Consider the following 11,901-nt stretch of genomic DNA (forward strand, 5'->3'; position numbering starts at 1 on the left):
TCCGAGAACGCACTTTTCTGAAGGATTAAAAAAACTTGAAAAGCGATTGACCAAGTGTATAGAGCTCCAAGGAGATTATGTTGAAAAATAAAAAAAAATTTATTAAAAAAAAATTGTTTTTATACTTCATTCTAAGGACTTATTGAACTACCCTCGTATATAAGTTTTTCTTTTAACTGTTTCTCTGTTCCGCGGAAGGGCGGTGATCGAAAATTCGAAACTTGAATGGGGAAAGAAATGCCAAAATAGTCGAGGTTATAGACTTCGAAAATGTACCTTTCTAAGTCTAAGATTGAAGTTTTTTTTAACAAAGGTAAAAAAAGAACATTCAATTTATTAGAATAGCACGCATTAAAGAATAAAATGGCTAGCCAGGCTGGAGTAAAATGTCGAGAATCGGTAATATCAGATATAATATTAAAAAATAATAAAATAAATAAATGAGTGATAAATAATGATCAGGGATTGTATTAAAAAATACTGTTCAAATTATTTTTATAATAAACTAAAAATAAAACTTTAAATTACAATTACACAAATAATTAAGTGTTTTTCTTTCATTCCTTTCAATGAAAAGACGATAAATTATATTTGTATTTTTAAAAATATATGCAGGAACTAATTTGTGATGATCTAATAATTATTTTTGTTTTTATTAATTGAAATTTGTCGAATTAAATTTTGAAATTTTTTGTCAACACTCTTATAAGAATGTAATTTTCTATTCTTATCCTTAAAAATTCTAAATAAGATTTTGAGGTAGATGCGAAATCAATGGAAATAAATAACCTCGACTATTTTGATGTTGTATTCCGAAATCAATTTTTAAATTTTCGATCGCAGCGCTTCCGCGGAATAGAGAAACAGTTAAAATAGAAACTCATATACATAGAAGTGTATGGAAACAAAATATGTGTTGATACAACGTTATTTCAGCCGAGGCTTCAATTCTTTAAACAAAGGAGATTAAATGTCAACCAAAAACAGTTAAACTTTAAATCCGAAAAGTTGAATCAGTTAATATTTTTATCAGAAATAAATTTTCAACTGAAATGATTAATGTGCAATCGAAAAATAATAATTTTTAATAAATAAGTTAAACTTTTGACTAAGAAAGACAAATTTGAAAATCAAACAGATGAATTTTCTACAGAAAAGTTGAACTTTCAACCCGCAAATATTAATTTTCTGACAAGAAGACGAATTTAAAATAAAATACTTTAGTTTCCAACTCAAGAGATAAACTTTCAATTAAGATTATGAATGTATCCAAATTATTGAACTTTCAAGCCAAAAGACGAATTTTCTGCAGAGGAATTACTTCCACCAGACAATTAAATTTTAAGGCAAAAAGATGAACTTCTAACGAATAATAGTCGATATTTGAACAAAAAGGTTTCAATTTTAAATTTAAAAGAAGCGAATACAGCAAAAAATATAAATTTGTAAAACAATGTACTCGAATCCTTAATCAAATAACATATTAATCTTCAACCAAACAGTTGCATTTTTAACCAAAACAGATGAAAAGTCTACCTTCCAAAAGTGGTGCATTTTAAACAGATAAGACGAATTGAAAAAAACTTTTGAATTTTGAATCAAAAAGATTGTAGTTTAATTTATAACATAAAAAGGAATTTTCAATAAAACAGTTGAATTTTCAACAAAAAAGAACGGTTTTGGAATAAAATTGTTGAATTTGCAACCAAATAATAAAAGTCTGAACAAAAAATATAATCAAAAGGAGGAAGTAACTGAAAAAACAGAAATGGAAAAATAAATAAAACAAAATTAATTACTAACGGGAATATTAAATATTAAATATCAGAGTAGCTGTAAACTTCATTTTCAAAACCACCTAACTTTTCGCTGACTTGTATTATTTTTTTAAATAGAATATTCTATAACCGAAATGAAACACAAATTTCGAATATCAGACCATTGCCAGTTAATTAATGTGCCTCTTATATAAATTTCTTGTCATTTGCCAGGTTTTATTCTTTAAATCACTGACTCTCTAACCGACACAATGCCTTTATTTTTTCCCAATTTGCAGGCTTTCCGTGTCATATGACCAGCCTAAGATTGCCTAGATTTGATTTTCTGAGACCAAAAGTGCAGTAAACCTCTTCCGGAGCAAAATAAATCAAAAACTTGTATTTTTATAACATTCTTACCTTGCAAGCAGCTTCGATTGTTTTGCAGAGAGCTCCACTGCTTGGCTCGCAGTTAAAGATATGCGCGATGAAAGTGTCCTGAGCTGTGTGCATAATAAAAGCACATTGTTTCACGTTTTGTCCAATTCCCAGGAAGGACAAGTAGCGAACTCGACATTCTGTGATCAGCTTGTCATCCTGTTATCAATTCAAAATCGATCAAATATTGGTATTTAAAATGTAATATAATATCGGTTTTATTGCCGAATAAAAAATTGCTATCTCAATTTATTTTAGGAGTAAAAGTTAAACATTTGATTTGGATTCATACTCCTCTGAGAAATAGGTAATTACCAAACTTGTAATATGCTGAAGTAAGAAGATGCGCATTCAAACAATTATAGCGGAAAACATTTTTTAAACAATCCACGTACGAAATTCGTAGCGCATCCAGTTTTTAATAGGAAACTCTTGGCTCAATTCCTGCTGCCGACATTTGTTTCCTATTTCGTTTTTTGTTCGAACTCTTTTTTTTATTGCAACTGACTACTATTTTTTTTAATCTAGCCAAAATAAGGTAAATACACCAGTAATCGACACCTTAAGCCAAATTGGAAACTAAAAATGCTTATAATTGCATTTAAAACAAAATTCTTATTCGCACAAAGGGCTTAACCGATTAAAGCAGTTATAGAAAAACTCAATTTTGATTACTTGTCATGATATTCGATTGGAATAAATTTTTATTCGCGATCAAAATTTAAATTATGCAAAGGCGTTAGTTATCGTCAGACATGTAAAAAGTATTAAAACGAGAAAAAATACTAATTTGATAAAAGGATATTTAAGCTTACCTAAAATCACAATTAACATTACACGCGGCAAAAGCCAGTCTTGCTATGAGAAAAATACTGGGACATCTGACGATAACCAATACAGTGACGACTACCGGTTTATCTAACTTATTTTTATTTAAAAAATGGGGGTTTTCAAACTGTATTATTTCCGAAGTGAATATCTCAAGACTAAGTCAGTTACGCGACATCCTTGAAAAATTCTGATTCCTTATACAATTTTGTTAATACATCACTTATTGCTATAATTTTTAAATATTAATATTATATTAAAAATAAAGAACTGAATACTGTGGCTTGATTTAAATAAATTGAATAGAACATTTTAATAAAAACATAATTTGAATGAAACAAAAAAAAATATCGGCAATAGGAATCGAGTCTAAAATATCCGGTTTGAAACTTGGGACATTATCACCTAATCTATAACTGGGAGTTGAGAATATTAATATGCAGGCTTTACTTACATTTGGCGTTAATATAGATATCATACTCGGCGCAACAGCCACATTGACATTTCGCCACTGGCTCAAGGGAGTATTAGTAACGGTGTGGTCTATCGCGTTATTTAACACTTCCATGCCAGTGGCCTGTGTGACCTGCATCGATCCAAGATATTGCGCCCGTAGCACTTTCTTAGGTTCCTCCATTGGTGTTGGAAACGATTGCGCTAAAATAGTTATAAAAAATAGAACAATAAAAAAACCAAATAATAAAAAATAGGGCTTAAGTCCTAAAGAAAACTAGATATCATTTGATATTAGGTTTTTTTTAGGTATCTCAAATAATAATCTAGTCAATAAATAAGCGGCTTTGATCGTGCAAAGCTGATGATCCGGACCAAATAACCAGTACTAAAATAATTCTACATGTGGGCTTGGCCACTGCGAAATAATTTTATAATGAATTCAGAAATCACAGTTGTTTAGGAATTATATTTGAGGGAAAAAAGCGGAAAAATTGTTCGAAAACCGGGGATTTTTTCTTTTAAAATAACAGCGTTATAAATAAAAATTAATAAATGTAAAGCTTACGTAAGAAACAAATAATTTGATTAAGCAAGAAAACTCGAGCGCGATGATTTTCTGTCTCACGTAAATTTAAAATTTAAATATTAAATTAATAGTTATACAGAGTTTTCGTGTTTTGTAGTGATCATTATCTTAAATGATAAAAAAGAATACCCAGGGCAATATTTTTGATAACTAATAAGAACTAACAACAAAAAACTAACTAATAAAAATATTTTAGTACTGACAATCAGAGTTTCCTTTTTTTTAATATCAACTTTACGCGGAAAACAATAGTTTGATCTAAAGTTGGTCAAAATTGTAAGTTTAGCTTTATAAATATTCTTTTCAACCTAATTTTTTTTTGTTCAAAAAAATAAATTTTGAGTGGAAGACGTCAGCATAACCTAAAATTGTTCAACGATTGTAAATGTTTTTTGAAATCTGAACCTACTTCCAGGAAAAAACGGGCGCATAGCCTAAAAGTGTTAAAAAATATATCATTTTCTTGAAAATCGAATGATTTTTTTATTAAAATTACCGATTTTCTGATTAAAAAAACAACAAAACTAAAAGATCTTCTGATTATTTCAATTAAAAATACCAATTTTCAATGAAAAACACTAAGAAAACACAACAAAAAATTGTTCAAAATTGTACATCTTTGAAATTTAATGATTTTGATCAAACTGGAAGAATTTCGGTTAAAAAAGTTAATGTGATCCTAAATTGTTAAAAAGTTGTGAATCTTCTTTGAAATGTTTCAAATATAATTTTTTAAACCAACAATACCAATTTGCGGCAAACAAAACTACCATGATAAAAATTATTAGAATATTCTAAATTTTGTTTAAAAATGCCAATTTTTAATGTAAAAAACAACTTAACCTAAAATTGTCTAAAACATATGAACTTGCTTTGAAAGCTAATTATTTTTAAACAAAAGTTTTAATTTAACAAGAACCATTGGATTTAAATCTGATGATTTTTAATTAATTAATTAATTTTTAATTTGTTTGAACTTTAACTATTTTCATTTTAAAGTACCAGTTTTTGATGTAAAACGACAATTTAACCTAAAATTGTTAATTAATTACGAACATTTAAAATTGACTAATTTTTGTTAAAGAATATCAATTTTCAGTGTAAAGAAACTATAACAGCCTACAACTTTCACAAATTCTTAGCCTTTTAAAAAAATAATAATTCACAGTGAAAGTATGAAATCAAAGGTATGAAAAAGCTGAAATGCTTCTTAATTTTTATAAGGTCCTTTTATGATTTTTCTTATTAAAAGGAATTATTTGCAGATTTAATTTTCAAATTTTTATATTTAAGATATAAAACAACTTCAAGTAAAAAAAATCATATTAGGTATTCTAAAACAATGACTGCGATATTTTCAGGTCATTCTGAGACAGAAAAAAAATGTATTGCAAATTCAAATGAGATAAGAAAAAAAAATGTATTTTATTTGGGTAAGATTTTTTTCGCTTTTTCGGCAATATTGAATCAGTCATGTTAGATTTTCTTTTTTCTATTTTTTTGCACAAAACGTCGATAATTTTCTTTCTTCTTTGGATTATACTTTATCTAATCTTAAAAGGGGAGGGCGGGGGATATTCTCAAATATCGGCATTATAGTGGATTTTAGAAAGAAAGGGGGAAAGAGAGGAATTGCGGAATTCAACTCAATATAAATATATAAGTTCAGATTTTTTTAAAGGAAATTCAACAAAAAAAAATAAATAAAATTGAGAAAGTGAAATTGTGTAACGGAAATGCACAAGACTTCGAAATGTATACTCACTGACAAGAGCCTGTCCATTTCTATGGAAGCGTCGATGCTCTGTGGGAAGATTCGTTGGTCTCGCGGCCAAATTTGTTCTACCATTGATATCCAAAGGTCTGGCTGGATTTTGATGAAGCTCCCGTTCAATCAAGACCTTTTTGCAAGCATCACGCAGTGTATTGGCGATAGTTAGCGGCGGGATATCACATCGAAACACATGGCACATGTATTTCCGGGTCGATTTGTCTCTCGCTACGTATGCAAAGTCCCTAAAAATAAAAACATTATTGAAAATTTCTCTTTTAAAAATGAAACTTTATGTTTAGGGTGGCCCAAAAGCTTATTTTTAAACTTTCTTGGCTTTTTTCTGACCAATTTTTCTCTTTCCGTGACATTAATCTTGAAAGACCAAAATTTTAATCTTGTGAATTTTTAACATCAAATTTTTTATAAACGGAATGAAACAAACTTCAAGTTTAAATTTAAAAAGTTTTAAATCTATTTATTCATTTCAACCATAAAAGATCACTTTTCTGCTATAAAAGATGAATGTATAATCTAAATGAATGAATTTCCAGCAAAACAGTTGATATTTCAACAACAACCAAAATTTACTTTTAACCCTTGAATGGTAAACTCCAACCCAGCATATGTAAACGGTACACTGGTGCGAATTGGTTTGTTTGCAATGTTCATATTAAATATTTAGTATATTGAAAATATAATGAACAACTAGCATATATCATACATCTTTAACATATATTTTTAATATATGTGCGGATAATCCGCTATAGCTGTGTTTGCGTAAATGCCAACAAAATGAAAAAATTCGGGTGCGAATTCGCACCAGCGTACCGTTTGAGGGTTAAGAAAGTAATTAAATTTTTAACGACATAATTGAATTTTTAAGTCAATTGTTGTCTTTTCAACCTATGAAGCTAAACTTTCAATCAAATGGTGGATTTTTCAAACAAAAAGGATAAAACTATAGTAACAAAAATTTTTTTACCGAATAATTGATTTTTTTAGAGGATAGTTAAATATTCATCAAAAAAAGATGAATTTTCAATCCAGAAGGATAATGTTTCTCTCAAAATATATGAATTTGAAAAAATAAATAAATTTTAAGCAAAATACATAAACAAAAATTAATTCAAAAAATTGCAACAAAATATTAAATTTTCTATCAACATTGTTGAATGGAAACAAATTGTCAAGCGAAGCGCTGCGCCCCTACAAAAAGGGTTTCGCAGCCTGTTATAAATTAATTAATTCGTTCAAACTTCCTTCTGCCATTCCTTTCCCAACTTCCTCCTTCTCTATTTCCCTCTCCTCGCTTCCCCGAATTTCCCTGCACTCCTCCCTTTATTTTAAATAATTTCCCTCCTTTTACTTTCCCTTACAACATTCCCCTAACTTCCCCTACAACCCTACTGGACGGACGGACATCTGACCGAAGCTATAAGGGTTTCCAAGGGTTAAAAAACGCTAGAAATAAATAGAAATAAGAGGATAATAAACTATTAACAAGGAGATTATATCAGGGTACTGCAAACCTTCATCTTCAAAATGAACTAAAATTTCCTGGCCATCATTATACAAAGACCAGAGTCTTATAACATTTTAAAAATAGAAAGTTGAAATTGAAAGTTATTTAAAGTGGCTCTTATAGAAATTCACTGACTTTGACCAGATCTTTTCAAAATCCTTGACCTTTCCCTGACTTATAAAATTCAATGGAAGAATATAAAGTTTAGATCTGAAGATTGCAATAGGAAATTACCTCTCGCTGTTAGTTTCATCCGAAAAGGAAGAGCAGCAGAATAAAACAAAGATCAGAGTTACATTTCTGCGCATCAGAATCTTTAGATATTAGTGTAATGCGTACAATGGTTGCCCCCCCCCCCCCAATGGTTGGCCATTTGCTTTAAATATACACAATTAGTAAATATTTATAAATAAAACTATTAATAAACAGTGTAAGATTGTTGTCAAAATACTGCACACTATTTATTATAAGCTTTAATTGTTAATAATTATCAATATGTGATCATTTGGAAATGTCTAACCATTTTCAAAGTTGGCCAATCACTGTATCCACTACATACAAGTGAATCTCATTTTCTTACTTTCCCTGGTCACGTCCTACTCCCCAAACTTTGAGTGTGCTGAATGGCTGTGTGTTGAGGACTGTGAGATTTTCGGGATCTATGAGTTTAAGAGCACCTTCGCCTAGGTCCATGAAAAGGTCCTTACCCTGAAGAAAAGGTTGCATTTAAGAAATTCTTGTTTTGTTCTAATTTATTCTAGATTTCTTTCTGGAATAAATGAATAAATTGCTGAATGAATGGGAATTTAAACTTACGTCACCCCATCGACCAACAACGTCGAGAAGGTCATTCCTACCTAGGGTCAGATCTACGATACATTTATTAACAGTTTTTCTACTTCTTTCTTCAGTCACATCTTCTTCTGCAACTTCCACCCAACCAAAGGACCGGACTGCAAATCTGATTCGTTTGTCTCTACCTTCAGAATCTGCTCTAGCTGGGTAACTTCTCCTTCTACAAGACAAAGACCAGTTTTGTTTAATGTTGATTAGGATGGTTAAAAACACAAATTTTTAAAGTAAAAAATAATATTATGTGGAAAAGTAGCGTATTAAGTCTTCGAAAATATATTTTTTATTAAAAATTTTGTTATTTAAAGTATAAATAATTAAAAAAAGGACTTGCAAGTTGTTATTTATTTTGCTTTTTCTTCAATTTTTTTCTAGTTGATTCCGTAAAACTTGTTGAGTACTTCAAAACGCTCTACTTGAGGAATCATAAGAAAAAAATGCAAAAACTTAAACGTTTATTTAAATATTTTTCTCTTTATTTAGTTTTTAATGACAGCTTTTTGAATTTTTTTAATAATGTACTAATATTAGTCAAAAGTCAAATAGAAGAAGAAAATTACAAAATTACCAAAATTTTTCTAGAAGAAGCACATTTTTCAGCTACAATATGTAAATTAAAATTATTGTTTGATACTGAATATTTACTTAAGTGCTAGTTCTTCTTTCCTCTTGTTCTTGAGTTCCTGGCTTAAAGCTGCACTTGTGTTACTACGTGTTACTGTATTTGTCATACCGCCGATTGCGTGAAAATTATTCACCTGGAATGATTAAAAAAATGACATTTAAACAAACAGAAGTCAGTTTGGTGAACTAAGTAAACCGTCTGATTGCGTAGATAATAATTATCAGACTAAAAATTGATAAAGTTATGTAGGCGGTAGTGTCAAATAAAAAAAAGAGAGAATTCACAGTACCATCAGTAAAGTATCATTTGCAAGATTTTGAAATTTAAAACTGAAACCTATGGAAATTTAATTAAAAGGACAAGAAAAAAATCGAAGATGCGAAAAATTAAATTTTTTAAAGTAATATTCATATTCACATTTATTTTCAAAAGCAGCAGAAAGTGCACATACCTTGATATTCATTTTCTAAAATATAAAATATAAACAATTTAAAAATACATGATTAAACACATAAAGATATATGGAGAGTCTAAAAAAGGTTTAAAACAATAATTAATAATTTTGAATTAAAACCATTCGAAATAAAATAGGTACATTGAATGATTTTAAACTTTAATAATAATTTCAATTTGAATTTGAAATTGAATACACAGCGTTTCTTGAAAATATGCATCGTGCGGATCAAAGTATAAACATGAAAAAAACACAATTAATCTGATTGTAATCCACTTGAGTCACAAAAAATGAAGTGCAAAATACAGAATACGAAACCTAATATGAAAAATTTAATGCTAAAACTGCTTTAAGTTACTGTTACTGAGTGACTGTTTATTTCCAAAATCGTCAGTCTAAAGTTGTGCTCGAATTGCCCAAAAATATTTTTAATTCAACTATTTATAATAACATTTTTAAGCAAAAAGTTCAAAAGAAAGTTTACATCATTCTACTGTATTGCATACCTTCAATTGAATGAGTTTTTCCCAAATTATTGACTTTCGAGTAACATTTTGCCGGTAACTTTAAAGGTTCACCATATTTTGAAAATTGTTATTACTAAAAATTAAGTTAGGCTATCAGTACAAAATTTGCTCTACGAAGTTGGTATTTTTCACTAGGAATAATGCAAAAAAGGACATGCAGCAATATAATTTAACTTTTAATTAACGTCACTGCTTGAATTTATTAATGGCAAGAGCTTAGCGAGTCAACTTCAAGCAAAAATTGATTTATAAACAAAGTTTATTACTTACTGAGCCTAAAAATAATAATAAATACAAATTTTCAAAAATTTTACTTGGTAACGTATAACTTTATGGCGATAAAACGACGAACACACTGCACAAGGGGAATATTGCATTGACAATCAATAATATTTAAATATAAAAAAATATTTATAGGAGACCGATTTTTAATTGTAAAGTTTAATCGCTTTAAAACATTTGAAAGTCACGGTTTCTTTTTCATTGAAATTTTTTTATTTTTCACAGATTCATGGAGAAAGGGACTTGAAAAATTGGAAAGTCGAATACAAAATATTCAGTTCTTTCTGCTTTTTTAGCATTTTGCAACTGTGGAGCAGTTCAATTTAAAATTATTATATGTGAAATAGTTAAATTTAAAATATACATCAATATCAAATAAGTAATTTTAATAGGTTTTTTGTCGATGGAATGACAGTTTTTGATCTACAAAAGAAATCTGTCAAGAAACTGTTTCACTACCTGCATTCAGTAAATTTCTTGTATTACTTTGAAATATTTTCAAATGCATGGAATTTAGCATATTCAAAGATTTCATAAGACTTAGATAATTTCAGGGATTTTTGAATATTGAGGAAATTCAAGAAATTCAGAGAATTTCAGGAATTCGCTAGCATGTAGGTAATTAAAGTATTTCAGAGAATTGAAAGAATTCATAAAATTTAGAATATTCAAGGTATTTAAGAATTTCAGAATATTCAAGAAATGCAGGAATTAAAAATATTTCAGGAATTTTGAAAATTCAGAATATTCGAAAATCTTACGAATTTAGAGAATTCCGAGAATTTACAGAATGGAAGGATCTCAGGGAATTCAGGATATTTAAGGATTTCAGAGATTTCAGAGCATTTGTAATTAAAGAAATTCAGAGACGACCCTTTTTAAACTACGTTAACTTTTCGGGACAACTAAGTACAGCCTATTTTTACCAATACTATTATCAGCATTTAAGAAGGTTATAGGCTTTTTCTTTATTTCAAGTATTTAAAGCCATCAAAAAATGAAAAACCTAGTAAGGGAAAAAGAAAATTAAAGAAAAATAATACGTGAAACGTCAAATATATTTAATTACAAGATATAGGTTTTCAATAATTTTTAATTTGATTTTGTTGCACAATTTTAAAGATTCAAAATTGACAGTAAAGAATTTCATGGTGCGAACGGAATGTATTGGTCGCGAAAATTTGTAGATTTTCATTATTATTATTAATAATATACTATTATTATTATTATTAGAATATTTTGATGAAAATGAGGAAAGGATAAACTAACGGTAGAAGCTTTAATAGCAAATCTATGTATCAATACAAATTTTGAACTTACACTATCATTGCTCTTGACAAGAGATCGTCGATTTTCTGTTTTTGAAATAATCTGTGCTTCTGGTGGCTCTCTTTGGATAGTTCCGCTTTTGATGTGCCAGTAGTAGGGACCTTCGTGGTCTGAAATCATTTTAGAATTCGGTCGGTCAGTTACCTGTTGCGCTTCTCAAGCTTCTCACCACCATACCAGCAGAGCTGGGAGGTAGAGTCACGATATCGATACACATAATGGTCAGATATTACATCAATTTTCTTAAAGAGAATTCGATTCAAGATAGGAAATTTTAAATTGATTTTATTATTTTTATACCCCCTTTTTAATTAGAAGTAGAGTATATAACCACTTCTCATAAAATATACCAAGGCAGGATTTTCCACCTAATGTACGAGGGTGGATTGATAAGTTTCCGGCCTGACCAAGAAAAACAACGTTTTTAAGAATTTTTTTTTTTATTTCTCAACATAATCTCCTCCAAGGCTG

At 29.0% G+C, this 11,901-nt stretch overlaps 1 protein-coding gene across 2 annotated transcripts in view; it reads right to left on the minus strand.

Moving 5' to 3' along the window:
- The window catches only part of LOC117177451 (protein Fe65 homolog), a 335,882-nt gene that overhangs the window by 2,558 nt on the left and 321,423 nt on the right, over positions 1-11,901 (minus strand). Inside the window, exons 4-11 of one of the 2 annotated variants that reach the window (XM_033368151.1) lie at positions 11,422-11,540; positions 8,859-8,971; positions 8,178-8,376; positions 7,942-8,069; positions 7,596-7,601; positions 5,831-6,081; positions 3,478-3,680; positions 2,178-2,354 (exon numbers count right to left, since the gene is read on the minus strand). In XM_033368151.1, coding sequence (XP_033224042.1) covers positions 2,178-2,354; positions 3,478-3,680; positions 5,831-6,081; positions 7,596-7,601; positions 7,942-8,069; positions 8,178-8,376; positions 8,859-8,971; positions 11,422-11,540 — 1,196 coding nt within the window. The remainder of the gene's footprint in view (positions 1-2,177; positions 2,355-3,477; positions 3,681-5,830; positions 6,082-7,595; positions 7,602-7,941; positions 8,070-8,177; positions 8,377-8,858; positions 8,972-11,421; positions 11,541-11,901) is intronic. The other variant, XM_033368150.1, reaches the window with a different exon arrangement.

The sequence above is a fragment of the Belonocnema kinseyi genome, chromosome 7, assembly GCF_010883055.1.
Source record: "Belonocnema kinseyi isolate 2016_QV_RU_SX_M_011 chromosome 7, B_treatae_v1, whole genome shotgun sequence".
Taxonomy (NCBI): Eukaryota; Metazoa; Arthropoda; class Insecta; order Hymenoptera; family Cynipidae; genus Belonocnema; species Belonocnema kinseyi.